At 42.0% G+C, this 16,933-nt stretch overlaps 1 protein-coding gene across 3 annotated transcripts in view; it reads right to left on the bottom strand.

Moving 5' to 3' along the window:
- The window catches only part of usp54b (ubiquitin specific peptidase 54b), a 113,754-nt gene that overhangs the window by 30,385 nt on the left and 66,436 nt on the right, over nucleotides 1–16,933 (bottom strand). For all 3 annotated transcript variants that reach the window (XM_066665008.1, XM_066665009.1, XM_066665011.1), the window contains exons 4-6: nucleotides 6,448–6,582; nucleotides 3,634–3,747; nucleotides 2,387–2,469 (exon numbers count right to left, since the gene is read on the bottom strand). In XM_066665008.1, the coding sequence (XP_066521105.1) occupies nucleotides 2,387–2,469; nucleotides 3,634–3,747; nucleotides 6,448–6,582 (332 nt within the window). The remainder of the gene's footprint in view (nucleotides 1–2,386; nucleotides 2,470–3,633; nucleotides 3,748–6,447; nucleotides 6,583–16,933) is intronic.

Below are 16,933 nucleotides of genomic sequence, written 5' to 3'. Positions count from 1 at the left end.
ATTGTGCCTTGTGTTACTTTGACAGGGTTCCGATCTATATTCCAATTGCAATTTCGGCACTCAACTTTATTTTCTGGTTCATGAGGACACTCCAAGCCTCCTGTGTGAGTGCCACGGGCAGGAAGCAGGGTAACAGGAATGTAGCACACAGGAGGGAGGGAACACTCTGTACTATTACTTACTGCCACACACACACACACGTGGCCAGCCACGCGATCTTCTACAGTGTGTATCTGAGGCTTGTGTATGTTTGGGAAGGTGTTTTTGTGTGTGTGTGAGTGTGTGTGTGTGTGAGAGAGAGAGAGAGAGAGAGAGAGAGAGAGAGGGAATATAAGAGAGAAATAGTGCCCCAGAGTGTTTGTGCTCAGTACACATTAGGTACCTCTAGTGCGGACAAGACAACTAAATGTATTTGACTGATCAACCCTATAGAGATAAAAAAAAATGGGGCTTCTCAGGTAGAATACTGGACAGACACAGTCACAGGCTTCCGAGCCTGAATCAGGATTTATTGATGGTTGCACTCCCATCTACTAAAAGCTTCTTTATGGAAACATAAGTGGCCCTTCTATTGGCATCGCTCCAAAGAACCATTTTAAATACCTTTATTTTTAAGTGCACATTCTACTAATAGTATATGGGAGGCTATCCCTGATGTCCATAGTATGGACACAACTGAGGTACTGGGTCAGTTACTCAATGGGGACCACAGTGTATGTCCTCTCTTTGAACATCTTCCAAGGACTTGAGGAGAAATGGTCCACTTTTCTAAACAGGGGAAAGACTCAGCTCTCTATTAGCAGGCATTAAACGTGTGCTTCTGCATTCCAAGGAGGTTGATATATATAAATGTCTATAACACCTGCATAGATGGCTCTTAGGGCAGTCCCTTTATGGCAGTTCATTAAGTCAAGCAGCATACTCTTGACAGAAAATATGTGAGTGTGTGTATTTGTGTGTGCGTGTGTGAGATACAAAAGAGGCATCATCTCAGCAGAGATGTGATAGTTGTAGCTCACTGCTATAATGTCTAAGTGTGTGTTTATGCTAGTTTAGTTTTTTGTAGCACTGAAAGCAAAACAACATTAAACAAGTTCCTTGAGATTTTGACTTTGGAAAAAACAAACAACAAACCTGTTTGGGTAAGAACCTCCACATTTTAAACATTTAAAACTTAATTGTCTGACAGAATTGGAAACAGAGAGGAAATGGTGAGAAGAAATAGGATTATTTCTAGGCCTCCAGACCTTTCTCTACGTAAACATCTACATTATATACAGTCTGAAACCGCGCCTACCCGGAATCACTGGGCGCAAGGTGGAAACACACCCTGGCCAGTCCTTTGCAGGGTGATATCTACATTAGTGTCTGTAAAAACATCATCATAATCCATCATCATCCAGCAAAATGGAGTGAGTAATGTCTCATGGCCCCAATTTGCACAATGAAATTATTCACAGCCACAGTTCAGTTCTAAATGCCTGACCAGGGTTACCTTCTTCCACAGTCCATCTTCTGCCCAACACCTTGGGTACATTACGTACACTTTAAAGTCAGAACAGACTAACAAAAGATTATAAAACACACCTTCAGACTGAACCAAACACCCCTAAATCACATGCCTTGCTTTACCTGAACTTGGTGACACAGATGGAAACTGAGAAATACAACAGCTTGCTGTTAAGCCAAAAAGAATAAAATGCCTTTGGTTGAGAAGCTGCAGAAAGTATGGTCTTTACAGACAGCAGGGGGGTCAATTGGTTTTTTTCCACTCTAAGCGGTGCAGCAGTAGTGGTCCACTGCATGTATAACTGTGTATGTGTATGTGTATTTTGCTTTGTTTCACTGGCTATTCACAGGTCGCTGATCAATACACACTACTAGATTATGTCCAGAGTTGGATCAGAAAGATCAAACACATCTGATATGTTCCAACTGCTATAAATCCCTCCTGAGAGCCCATGCCCCTCGAACATGTTTTCTCCCCGAACCTCCAATTCCAACTGACCAAAGTCTACAGAATACTGCCATCCTGCACAGAACAGGCCTGACAGAATCGGAGCAAAACACACACAAACACACACGCAAAGACAGAGAAAAAACCGAGCTTAAAGCAGCCGTCTATTCCACCCCGCAAGCTTTCACGCCTACTTCCAGTCTGGTGACAAAAAAAGCTGGCATAATGTGTCGTTTCCTCAATCTGCACAGCTCACCTGCACAGCACACGTCTCCACATGGGTCATCCTCAGCAGTGACAGACCCCATCATTACTGCTGCACATGCTAAATTGAAGCAATAAGAGTGAAGTGTGGCTCCCACTGGAATGGCCTGCTGCGAGAGTGAATGAGTGAGAGAGACTGTGCTGACAGCCCAGCGCTCCACTTACCAGAGAGACGTGGTGGAGATGTAGTGTACCATCTGAATGAAGGGGAGAGGGTCTGACGTTGCCCCACAACTATTGCAAACACACTGTGGAATGGAAGCGGAATCAGAAATTACATGCACATAAAGAAATGAACACGTTACATTCAATCCAGTTTTGAAGCAGTGTAGTATTAGGTACAGAAAAAGTGCCATGTGTTTATGTAATTAAAGTCAGGAGTATAGACATTTCACACAGTCAATTAACCGGATGAAACCCATGCGTTTTGTGAGAACACACCCAACTCTTCACAGGATTGAACCCAGGACCCTGAGATCCTGGACGTGTGCCACCATGCTGCTCCTTCATTATGTGTGTAGAAGCCAAACTGTACGACCATCGCTATACACTCTTAAAAATAAAGGGGCTACAAAAGCCATAGAAGAACCACTTTTGGTTCCATAAAGAATCATTTTTCATTCATTCATTCATTCATTATCTGTAACTGCTTATCCAGTTCAGGGTCGCGGTGGGTCCAGAGCCTACCTGGAATCACTGTCCTTCACAGGGCAGCACACACACTCACACCTACGGACACTTTTGAGTCGCCAATCCACCTACCAACATGTGTTTTTGGACCGTGGGAGGAAACCGGAGCACCCGGAGGAAACCCACGCGGACACAGGGAGAACACAAATCATTTTTAGTAACACGTTTAAATGCTAAAGAACCTTAAGATTGTGTGATGGATTTTTAAACCTTTAAAAGGTTCTTCAAACGTACACATCTCTTATGAAACATGTTTTTTTTATGGAACCAAAAGTGTGGCAGGGGTGCCCAACTCAAGTCCTGGAGGGCCGGTATCCAGCAAATTTTGGTTATACCTCTGCTCACACACACCTGAGTCATCTCATCTGTTAATTGCCAGGTTTAAGAGGTGTGTTTTAGCAGAGCAATCACCAAACTTTGCTGGATACCGGCCCTCCAGGACTGGAGTTGGGCACCCCTGTTCTATGGCATCGCTCCATTTTGTATCATTTCATTTTTAAGAGTGTAGGTATACGCTGTACCAAATGCTATGCTAAAACATCTATCAGATAAATAATGTCTCTGGAGAATGAAATATAATACATCCCCCAGACATTTGTGATCCCATGAATGAATGAATAAAAATATGCATCACCATGTCTCATGAGAAAGAGCTCATTCAGTGTTAGAAATCACTTGAGCAGAAAAAGAAAGAGGAATGTATTTACACTGCCATCACTGACCTGTTCAAACAGAGTCATGGCGAACTTCTGGTGAGGGATGCAGTGCTTGGCTGTGCAGATGTCCTCTTTAGTCTCATCGGAGATGTGAAAGTGGATTCGCATCAGGAGGTTCTCCTATAATGAAATAGGCCATTTGACATTTCTCTCTCTCTCTATGTGTGTGTGTGTGTGTGTGTGTGTGTGTTTGCATGAGCACTTGCTGTCTGCTTGCACTGTCTGGGTCTTTGAGATGTCTAAGATGTTCTGCAATGGCTCTTTCTGGCTGCACACTGTATATGTATATGTGTGTGAGAGAGAGAGAGTTGTGTATCTGAGCATGTCAAGCAAGTTGTGCGGTCGGCTTCGTTTATTCATTTCTCACTGTCAGCACTCACTTCACGTTAATCTGATCAAGGGAAAAGAACACATCTATATTTCATGAGTCATTTTGATTCCCTGGCTGAACAAATTTAAAATCAATCGATCACACTGCTGCTGCCTGACATGCCGATACAGAGCTGGGAGCAGGGAGATGGAAAACAAGGGAGAGAGAAAGAGAGAAAGTATGAAAGAAAGAATGAAAAAAGAAAGAAAATGAATGAAAGAAACAAAGGAAGAATGGGGAGAGAGTGAGCTCAAAGAAAGAGAGTTAGGGAGAAAGAAAGAAAGAAAGAAAGAAAGAAAGAAAGAGATGGGGAGAGCTCAAAAATAAAAGAAAAAGAGTGTTAGAAAGAAAAAAAGCTGCACATCCCGAACAGTCCAGTGGTCAGATCACAAGCAGTCCTCCTATTATTCATCAGCTATTACAGTATTACACTCAGCAGACTCTCCAGTCCTGCACTCACTGGACCTGGCCTTCCTCTCCCTCCAGAGCATCACCACCTACAGCGTGTCATTTCCTGCCCAGACAACAACAGACACACATCTCATGCAGCAGTAGGAAAAAAAAGAGGAGAACAAATGAAGAGTTAGTGCTTCACTAATGTGCTACCTCCTGCCTCTTTTGTGTGCTGGAGGCGGAGACAAGAGCTTGGCCCCGCGCCTGACTCTGCCTCATAGATGAGTCAGTCGAATAAAGACCCAATTCACAGCAACAGCTCCGCAGCTAAAAATAATGAGGCGCAGAACGGCTCATGCTGCACGCTGACTGGAGAGCTGCTAATTGAACCAAATAACACTTTGATTTTTGTCGCCTTTTGTGACCTTGTAGAGAAAATCGTAGCAGCTTTCCTCAAATCCATAGCATAAAAGTCCTGACATATACAGTACTGGCTGCATATAAATGAGTAGTTAAGACTGAGCCAATCAGAGGCTGCTCTCAGCGGGCTATCTGGATTGGACGGCGCAGCTGCTCAGCGGTGAATGATCGCTCAATTGCTTATTTGCCTAAAAGCAATTATCTATATTGATGCCTAAGCAGCGTGTCCTTTAAGGCCATAAATGTTAGATAAACACAAGCCACGTGCCTTAATCAAGTACAGGTGAATAATCAGGTTGGTGGATTAGAGAAACGGTCTGGGCACTGAAGACAGGACTGAAGGAAAGGGTCTAGCTTTCCGCATGGTAAACCTGATCAATCCAGTTATAGACCACAGCTCCAGGAGTCTTTTAACCCCAATCAGGACGGTGTCACTTATCTTCACACTGTCTGTCAAACGTGTAGAAACACTGTCTTCTTGTTTTTTTTAGGTTTTAGCTTATTTTATTTAACTAGACACAAAATTAAGAATGAATAGTCAATGTCCAAATAATGTATCTTAGGGGTGCCCAGGTTGTGCAGCAGCCTAAGCATTGGCCCCATCATTGGGAAACAGTAGGTTTATTCTGTGGTAATGCCTTAGTCATTGAGGCCAGAACCTCAAGGATGTAGCATAATTTGTTCAGGTTGGTGGATGGATTGTTGCTGTTCTCCACCAAGCTGAACTGTGGTTTTGTGACAGTGCCAAGTCAAAAGAGGCTGTACCCAGCTAAATCACATGTTGTTGGGATATTTAACTTAAGTAACTCTCTTTACATTAACTTACATTAAAAGTTAAGCTGTGGGTGTAGTTTAATACCACTTTATGTCCACATCAGCAAGGCAAATGTTTCTGTCAGGGGCCCTAATTACATCTTTCGTCTATAAAAACTTCACCCGCTAACAACCTGCTAACAACCAGCTGAGTTAAACATCACCTACATCAGTTTAACTTCCCCGAGCTCTGTGTGAGATCTCAGCCCACTTTCTTCTCACACACTTCTAAAACAAAGCACATAATTATTCCTACAAACAGCAACACGTTGAAGATCAACAATGGCTACTAAATCTCAGATCAAACCTGACAGCATCAAAGAGAGGACAAGAAATAGAAGGTATACAGAAAGAGGAGAGGGAGAAAAGATATTGCAACCCAGGAGAAGAAGGAGAAAAAGGACAAAATCTAAAACAATACATTTAAAAGAGACTGTTAAAAAGATTCCTAACTTCTTACTTAAGCTAATGTAATGAGGATTTGGAATGCTTCTATGAGTTTGTATGTCATGAGAGATTTCACAGAGTGTGAAACAGCTGCAGGGTTTAAATGATACAGAAGAAGACGCCACCTTAAAAGAACCTTTCAGTGTCCCTCGCTTTCCCCATCCTTACTCATCAACATGGGCATCTGTTAACTAACACTGCAGCCCTGGCAGTTATTGTTGTCCAATAATATGTTAGTGGAGATTGGAGGGGAAAGGATGTGCTTTATCCTTCATTCTCCCAGCTTGCTAGCCCTGTGTTATTAAAGGAGTCAAAGTGAATGGGTGAAATTGTCAATTAAATTTGGGTTGAGAAATGGGTAAAAAAATGAATCTTACAAAGCACTCCGCAGCGTCGTCCATGATGCCCAGTTGGAAGCGCTGCTCATCCTGGAAGGTTTTGGCCAGAGCACTGCGAAGAGCATCTGATGGCAGCACCTTCTCACTGCTGAACTGGAACTGGGCAAAGATGCTCTGCAATGACACAAAAGTGTGTGAAACTGACAGAAGAGGTTCATCACACCAACACACACGAACAAACACAGTCTTGTTTCTATGGTTTCAAGAGACATTACATAAATGTCCATTCATGTCACAGAATGTAAGCACATCAACTATTAGCTTAGCGCTAAACCTTCTTTAAAAACATTATTGTTTTTTAAAGAAACTGATTTAAAGAGTTTATATATATATATTAATGTGGCTAGATATTTATATATTTTTTCAGATATCAGTGTACTACACTGTATTTTAGTTTTCAGCAGTCAGAAAGTGCTCAACACACACATGAACCTTTTTGGGGAAGCATCTCAGACAGAGCTGCATTAGAGAAGTTATACCAAACCTGTACCAAAGTGTGGCTTCTTAAAAGAAAATAAACACATTACATAATATTTTTAATATTCTTTCAAAAGAAAAAGTAAATCAAGGACGCTACTAATTGTGTGTAGTTTGTTTGTTTGTCTAGCTCAGTAAATCCTCCACTTATAGACACATGCATGAATTTCTTGTGAGTCATGAAGGACAGAGATGTCCTTGAGTTGTTCTGTATGGAAAAGACAAGCTTTTTCTTATAGTCCATTGTGTAAAGTGTCAAGAGATAATCCATGCTGCTGTCCATCAGTATTGGCGCTGCTATTAAACCCTGTAAGAGAATGCTCACTCCTGACAGTACAGGCAGATAAGCAGTGCTAATGGACTGACACTGTTCTGCCTTACTGTGAAAGCAGCAATAACACAACACTCCTAGACGCTGGACATATTTATTATGAACTGATTAATAGGGCCTTGAACAAGGATCATAAAAATGTATCAAATTAAATTTGTTCAATAAAATGTTTTTGGGTTTAGTTGCTTAAATGAAGTTCATTCATTTTCTATAAACACTTTATATTCTTCAGGGTCACAATGGGTCCAGAGATTACCCAGAATCACTGGGTGGAGATCAGGAACACACCCAGGACTGGGTGGCAGTCCATCACAGGGCATCACACACTCACACCTGTGGACACTTTTTAATCGCCAACCCACCTTCCAACGTGTGCTTTTATATTGTGGACGGAAAAGATCTATTCACATGCTGTTGGGAATCAAATGATAAACTGGTTCATGACAGATTTTTGACAATCTGCGGACAAATGTGGGCTATTCAAATAGTGTTACCACTTCCTGTGCACTTGGCAACCACTGCATGTCATGGTACATACAGATTAACAGTACATAATACAGTACATGTTTGAAACAGAATTGCACCGTCTTCCAGCATCATTAGAAATATATATATAGATGTGTAGGCTGTTCTTTGTGGCAGTGCATGAAACCTTGACACTGCAACATGTCTTGTGCTGTGGGAACATAGGAGGGGAGGGGGTCGTCTTCCCTAGAGGAGGTGGGCTGAGGAAGTGGAAAAGGTAATGCAGTGTGATCACTGCAGTACTGCACCAAAGAGAGAGGGAATGGATAGAATGACAGAGGGGGGACAGAGAGAGAGAGAGAGAGAGAGAGAGAGAGAGAGAGAGGTGGGGGGCAGGCAGTAGTAACTACCCAACTGAGTATGAGCTGGATGAAGGGAAATTTCCACCACTCTATCACTTCCATCTCCTAATCACTGCTCAGTGCTACTCAGGGCCACACAGCGATTTCATCCTCAGACATATATTAATGCCTCTCTCTCATACACACACACACACACACACACACAACTTCGCTAATGCAAACACATGTGTAGACAAGAACACCTGCATGCATGTTTAAACATATGTAATCTCTCACTTGCAACAATATATTCTCTCTCTCTCTCTCTCTCTCTCTCTGTCTCTCTCTCTCTCTCTCTCTCTCTCTCACACACACACACACACACACAAACACAACCCCCCTCCACCCCCACTCCCCTCCCCTCTCCCTGTAGTCACTGATGAAATACTCAGGACAGATAAGGGGCAAATGGAAGTCTGGTGTTTGTGTGTGGCTCATACATCATGCCCAGCAATCAGTCCTCCACATGAGTACACCTCCACCCCACCACAACACAACCTGTTTGACTGGACCAGTGACTGGACTACACTGTGGAAACAAACAATCTGTTGCTATGTCTGTACACACAGTCATAGGCGTTAAAGTATAATCCAGCAATCCTGGTGAACCATTACACATACAGCAAACTAGTTAACATTTTAAAACCAGACAGCACAAATAGCAGTTATATTTCAACAAAATCAGAGTCAGCCTGCTTGGTCTTGCTTAGAAGCTAAATGCAACTACAAGGCCACCAGGACCAACACCAATTAGTTTTGAATATTTATTCATGTTTAATCAATTTTTGATATGACCTGCTGTTATTTTCTGTTTAATTTGATTACAGCTACATAAATGGGCAGAATTCGCTCTGTAAGGATGCATTTAAAGGATCCAATATGTCACTTTAATGTGGATTATTTGGGTTATCTTGGCTGGAGAACCAAACCCTGTCCTGCCAGTAGCATCCTCCTTCTGGAATGGCAAATGTCCTGCCACAGTAGTGTTTACATAGACGGCATTATATATATGAGGGTATTTCAAGAAAAATTAAAAATACCCAGCCTCGGTGTAAGGACTGGTCAAGGTGCTCAAACACACAATTTGTTCAGGCTTGTTTACACATTGCAAACCTTAGCAGGACCATTACTGTAAAGGTCAGCAATTAACCAACAATACTCTGTGCAATGAAACCATCACCTGACCAACGCACATCAGAGCACTGGCACAAAATCTGCTCTGGCACATAATCAAAAAAAGAACAATGCAGTGCAGGTTGCAGTGTTTAAAAGAGTCACAGAAATGCTGGAGCATCAGAGGGTGTTGGAGGACACACAGAGCAATGCACTTTACCACAGGAGAATGTGACTCACACACACCCAGTCAATCTGCTGATCCTAGAGTTACACCAACGGTACCATCTGCACTAGAACACTGCAAAATATGACTCAACCACACACACATAAAAACACACACATCATCCACTAGGGGCTCCACTGTCAGCTGCGGGCCCTGAGGCATTGCCTAGGAAATGAGACATTAACCTCCACTCTAAAATACAAGTCACCAGTCCATAGCATCAGCACATATCTTCTGCACTGCTACAACTCACAAGGACACTGATAATGCAAATACGGACACAAGCACACACATACGCACAAGGTCCTAATGCATCGTGTGTCTATTGCATAGCCTTCCTTTCATTTTGTGGAGACTTACCTATAAGTCTGCGTGGGTTTCCTCCCAGGGTCCAAAAAAACACATTGGTAGGTGGATTGTCTACTCAAAAGTGGCCCTAGGTGTGAATTAATGAATGAATGTGTGTGTGAGTGTGTGTCGCCCTGCAAAGGACTGGCGTCCCCTTCAGGGTGTGTTCCCACATTGCGCCTAATGATTCTGGGTAGGCTCCGGACTCACTGCGATCCTGAACTGGATAAGCGCTTACAGACAATGAATGAATGAGTATATATGATATGTGTATTCATATATATATGAAAAATATTGAAGAAGGAATGGGAATCAGGGCGACACGGTGGTGTCGCAGTCACACAGCTCCAGGGGCCTGGAAGTTGTGGGTTTGAGTCCCGCTCCGGGTGACTATCTGTGAGGAGTTTGGTGTGTTCTCCCTGTGTCTGCTTAGGTTTCCTCCGGGTGACTGTCTGTGAGGAGTGTGGTGTGTTCTCCATGTGTCTGTGTGGGTTTCCTCCGGGTGACTGTCTGTGAGGAGTGTGGTGTGTTCTCCATGTGTCTGTGTGGGTTTCCTCCGGGTGACTGTCTGTGAGGAGTGTGGTGTGTTCTCCATGTGTCTGTGTGGGTTTCCTCCGGGTGACTGTCTGTGAGGAGTGTGGTGTGTTCTCCATGTGTCTGTGTGGGTTTCCTCCGGGTGCTCCGGTTTCCTCCCACAGTCCAAAAACACACGGTGGTAGGTGGATTGGCGACTCAAAAGTGTCCGTAGGTGTGAGTGAATGTGTGTGTCTGTGTTGCACTGTGAAGGACTGGCGCCACCTCCAGGGTGTATTCCCGCCTTGCGCCCAATGATTCCAGGTAGGCACTGGACCCTCCACGACCATGAACTGGATAAGCGCTTACAGATAATCAATGAATGAATTTGAAATAATACAAAATGCAAAAAGTCTTTTTTGCAAAAAGTAAAAAACATTTAGAGATGAACAAAAATATTGATATTTCTGTAATGGCACTGGACAAATTTGATTAGTATTTCTGAAGGAAACCTGATTATATATATTTCACTTTGAAAGTGCAGAACGGATGTCTGCATGGAAATGTCTGTCAGGGAAATGTACCTATTACATCTAGAATAAAGATAATGAAATAGAACCAAACATATGGCATGTGGCCAATCATTACAACATGAGCAAAAACGTTACATACCAGAAGTAATTTAGCCTGTAAGGAGCTGGTGCAACTAACTGAAGATGTCACGTTTTTGTCTTAGTTTGTAAAGACAGCTTGGTCTATAAAGAGCAGGAAAGTGTTAAACTGCATTTACATATCACTGCTGGTATTCCTGCAGACCGTTCAACACATTTCACAATGAATGAGTGTTGATAGATAGATGTCTAAATAGATAGATAGATAGATATGGTGCAACATACGTCTTTTAAATCTGAGATGTTCACTACAATACTGACCAACCCAGGAGAATTTATTTGCACATTTAGATTTACTGTTTAGGGAAATGACAACAAAATAAAGTGAATATACACTTTTGTATTATCTCACTTGTATTTATCACATCCTGTCCTTACATTTAAAGCAAACCTCAAAAAAACTGTAGTGATGTTAGCCCCAATGTATTTACTAACATTATTTACAAAAATACAGAAATAACTTTAGGTGCCCCAGGTGCACTTCCTTAAAATTACATACTGTTACACTGTTACTACTTTGTTAGCCTTATTCCAACAGTCAGGACCTCCACAGGATCACATGAGAGCAGGATTTGGGAGGTTGATCATTCTCAAGTTGAAACAGTGACACTAGTGTGTGTTGTGCCATTAGGACTGGATCATACAAGTCAGATCTGTGTCACTGCTGGACTGAGAACAATCAACCAGACAAAGATATTTAGTCCACAGCATCCTGTGACCACTGATGGACTAGAAAGCAACAAACAAAATCTGTATAGCAGTTAATATTTACAAGGTGGAACAGTGGCAACTGATTGGGCACATTACACCACACACATTCACACACCACCAACAGGTTAGTGTCAAATAATGCCTGTTCTTCATCATTGAACAAACTATGCAGAGCAACAGATAGAATCTTTAACTAAATAACTATGAAATGCATAAACATGGTATGGTATTAGTCAGAATTTAAGAGGTATCGGGCAAAACAAAATTCTTCAGCAGATTCAATATTTTTAAGCTGCACAATCTCTTTCACACGTCATTTCTAGACAGACAGACAGACAGAGATAGATAGATAGATAGATAGATAGATAGATAGAGAGATAGATAGACACAGACAGACAGAGATAGATAGATAGATAGATAGATAGATAGATAGATAGATAGATAGACACAGACAGACAGAGATAGATAGATAGAAAGACACAGACAGACAGAGATAGATAGATAGATAGATAGATAGATAGATAGATAGATAGACACAGACAGACAGAGATAGATAGATAGAAAGACACAGACAGACAGAGATAGATAGATAGATAGATAGATAGATAGATAGATAGATAGGTGGATAGATAGATAGATAGACACAGACAGACAGAGATAGATAGACACAGACAGACAGACAGACAGACAGACAGACAGACAGACAGACAGACAGATAGATAGATAGATAGATAGATAGATAGATAGAAAGACACAGACAGACAGAGATAGATAGATAGATAGACAGACAGACAGACAGACAGACAGACAGACAGATAGATAGATAGATAGATAGACACAGACAGACAGAGATAGATAGATAGATAGACACAGACAGACAGAGATAGATAGACACAGACAGACAGACAGACATACAGACAGACAGACAGACAGACAGACAGACAGATAGATAGATAGATAGATAGATAGATAGATAGATAGATAGATAGATAGACACAGACAGAGATAGATAGATAGATAGACACAGACAGACAGAGATAGATAGATAGATAGATAGATAGATAGATAGATAGATAGATAGATAGATAGATAGATAGACACAGACAGACAGAGATAGATAGATAGATAGACACAGACAGACAGAGATAGATAGACACAGACAGACAGAGATAGATAGACACAGACAGACAGACAGACAGACAGACAGATAGACAGATAGATAGATAGATAGATAGACAGACAGACAGATAGATAGATAGACAGACACAGACAGACAGAGATAGATAGATAGATAGATAGATAGACACAGACAGACAGAGATAGATAGACACAGACAGACACAGACAGACAGAGATAGATAGACACAGACAGACAGACAGACAGACAGACAGAAAGAATGAAAGAAAGAAAGAAATAAAGAAAGAAAGAAAGAAAGAAAGAATGAATGCAATTCAAATAAGCCTTCCCTAAACAGTTGAAAACAGTACAACATCAGTGCCCGCTCCCTGGGTCAGCCTGTTAAAGCTCTGTTAAAACTGTCTGTTTCCTGGAATGCTGGAAAAAAAGATGAAAATAAACCAAGAACTGCAAGTAACCTAATTCCACATGGTACTGGGTGCGAGTGGAAAAACAGCAGAAGTGACTGGGTGTATAAGAGAATGAGAGGAGTATACGGAGTGTGAAAGAATGTTGCCAGTGCTGCGGCACTTCAGCGAGGCTGCTAGTCAGTAGAGGACAGAAACCCTACGGCTTCATCACACCTAGTGAGACGGCAAGAATGTAGGCTACTCAAAGTCACACCTAATCCCTGGTGCTCCAAGGCAACTAACACACACACACACACACACACACACACACACACAGAGACTCAGACACCCACACACAAATACATAAGTGCTGCACTGAACTGAATCACTACATGTCCCAAGATACACTGATCACTACAAAAAGTTATTTTTATTTTATTTGGATGTTAACGCCAAAGATGGTGAAATTAAATACTGCAAATTACTAACAGTTATTAATAACTATAAATTAGCAATTAATTAGCAATTGTTATTGCACATGGAATATTTTTTTCCTTTTTTAATAGAAATTGAGAAGAATCAGAAGAATAAACATATTTAGAAAAACAGCACTTTATTATTGTTTTTTTTCCAGAACTGAAGCAATAGTGAAAATTAATTTTCTCTTTGCTCCTAGAAGACTAAAGTTTGAAGTGCTGTTTAGCTGATGGGGACAGTTTTGGTGCTCTACGCAGTCTTGCCACTTGCCGTTTCCAAATAAAAACAGCTCATGGCAGCGTACAACTCCAATTCTTTAGTTATTAGATAAGAGAATAGAAGAGGGGGCGGCACGGTGGCGCAGCAGGTAGTGTCACAGTCACACAGCTCCTGGAGGTTGTGGGTTAACAAGTTGTCTGTGAGGAGTGTGGTGTGTTCTCCCTGTGTCCATGTGGGTTTCCTCCGGGTGCTCCGGTTTCCTCCCACGGTCCAAAAACACAAGTTTGTAGGTGGATTGGTGACTCAAAAGTGTCTGTAGGTGTGAATGTGTGGGTGTGTGTCGTCCCTGTGAAGGCCTCCAGGGTTTATTCATGCCTTGCACCCAATGATTCTGGGTAGGCTCCTGACCCACCACGACCCTGAACTGGATAAGTGGTTAGAGATAATGAATGAATGAATAGAAGAAATAAAGCAGCAGCTTGAATTATAAATTAAGTGGATTTAATTTTGATTTTTGATAACGCATTTGGTGTTGGAGGTTTCTATTAAATGTATTTGTTAAATACACAGTATGTTTACATAAACGACCCATTCAGACACATCCAAAGGACTCACTTTAAATTTCAGATCACTTGGAAGTGTGTGAAAAAAGAGTTTTTTTATTTTTCATTATTTTCATAACAAAAGAGCTGAAACTGAGTGCAAGACAAGTTATTTAGAAAGTGTGAGAAAAGTAATTAAAGAGACTGAGTGAGAGAGAGAGAGAGAAAGAGCGAGAGAGAGATAGAGAGAGAGACAGAGTAAGAAAGACAGAGAGAGAGAAGATGAGATGGAATCTCACTGACTGATTCCAAGTTCAAATAAACACACACAACACGAATCTTCACTTATTTGCTATTTGCAGTGAGGAACATATTGCAGTGCACATTAGCAGCGTTAGATCGTTAAATTTCAATAACGTGGCTATGGAGAGGATGGCTAGAGCGTGGCGCCTGTGACAACTGGAGCTCAGGCTTCATGAGCCGGCACTAACGGCCCCCCATTAGAGCCCACAGAGGGGCTGCATGCTCCACACCACACTGACCCACACTGGGGGCCACTCTGGGGGCAGCTCAATCCCACTGAGGATCACAGCAGAGCGCTGGCCTGAAGCCATGCTGGAGGACACAGAACAAGGCTGAGTGATCATTTCTCTGGGTCAGGGAACAACGGGCTGTGGGTCTGACCGCAGGGCAAACTGAGGCCAAAAGAGGGGACGGATTCCAGTCATGTTTAATCTTACCATTCCAAGAGTAGATATCAATATCGTAACCAGAAGCGTATACAACCTTAACCATTAGCCTAGAGATATTTGTGCTTTTACTGTTATTGTAGTCCATTAACACAATAAATGAATGCATAATCATTTGGCACTATTAAGTACATGTACTCCTACAAAAATGAGGGCTGACAAAGTTATATAGAACAACTGTCAGGATCGCACGGACTGACGGAGGCGGACACACTTGCTAAAACACAGTGATGTTCATTTAAACAAAAGATACCAAAACAGAGACAGAGACTTGGATGACACAACAGCATACTTAGACAAAGAAGGACCTAGACAGGGTGACTTAGACAGGCAGACTTAAACAGAGACCTAGACTAAAGAGACAGATACAGACTAAACCTAAACAGAGGGAACTAGACAGACAGATAGCTAAAGAGACAAACCTTGATAATGAGAGCTTATACAGAGACCTGAACAGAGAGAGCTAAAACAGACAAACCAAAAGAGAACTCAAAGCACATGGAAGAAAACGACAGACCAGACAGATACACAGGGAGGTAACCCAAATCAAGAAACAGACAAGACAGACCAGCAAACATGGACCGAATCCAAGAACCAACAAGACAGACATGCAAACATGAAATGTCCAACAAACACACACAGAGACAAGGGAACTTAAATGCACACCACAGACAAGAAACACCTGGGACAGCTAATGAGAGGGCAGGGTAACAAATGAGACACAGACGAGGAGGTGGAACAAAGGCGGGACTAGGGCAACAACAAACAGAGCCATGTGCTGATAGAGCACATGGCCGGGAAAACAGACATGAAAAGACGAGGGCGTGACAACAACAGGTGTTCTACAACGTGTAACTGTACAACTACAAATGTGAAAGCATGTATATACAATATACAATAAAATACATATGATTTTCATTCTGTATCAACAGTAATGAAAGTCTACCCTAGGATACACCCAAGTGTAAGATAACAACGCCCAATGCAAGCATAGGGTAGATTATATAGGTGTATAGAGTGATGGAGCTCCACCTTTGGGGATGAGTTTGTGTCATTTATGATCCATGTTTGTCAATCGTTATTTTGAGGTAAATCTTTACAAAAAGCTTCCAAAAGGAAACATCTGACGTTCCTGCTGTGCTTCCCCAGACACATAACACAGTGAAACCCATCAGCACACAGTCACACTCTCAATGACTCACATTTCGAAGCGCATGATTACGATCATGTAAAACCATCACTTCTCCTAAACCCTAACCCAAATTGTAAGAGTGGAAAGCAGAAACTCTATTTTTAACAGAATATGGAAATTTTAGGCAGTGGTCCATGCAAAGAGGATTAATCCAGCGTGTGAAAACACAAGGAGAGAGGGGGCTGGACAGTTTGACAGAGAGAAAGAGAGATTGACACAGTGAACCCTCATAAATCATAGCATGTGTGTTTGTGTGTGCGTCAAGGTGTAGCACTGTGCCCACATCCCTTGCATGGTTCTTGCTGCCTCAGCACCTCACCCACACACTTAATTAAGGGGGGATAGAAAGAGAGAGAGGGAGAGAGAGAGAGGGAAAGAGAAAGAGGAGAGAGAAAGGATGGGGGGGTGGCTTGAGTGCCAACACAACTCAATCACGACAATGAATTCTATTAATTTCAATCCTGCCCCTGCACACATTTACACTAATGAATTTCTTTGTAGACGT

The sequence above is a fragment of the Hoplias malabaricus genome, chromosome 3 (assembly GCF_029633855.1).
Source record: "Hoplias malabaricus isolate fHopMal1 chromosome 3, fHopMal1.hap1, whole genome shotgun sequence".
NCBI lineage: Eukaryota > Metazoa > Chordata > Actinopteri > Characiformes > Erythrinidae > Hoplias > Hoplias malabaricus.
This window is presented reverse-complemented; position numbering and strand designations above follow the sequence as displayed.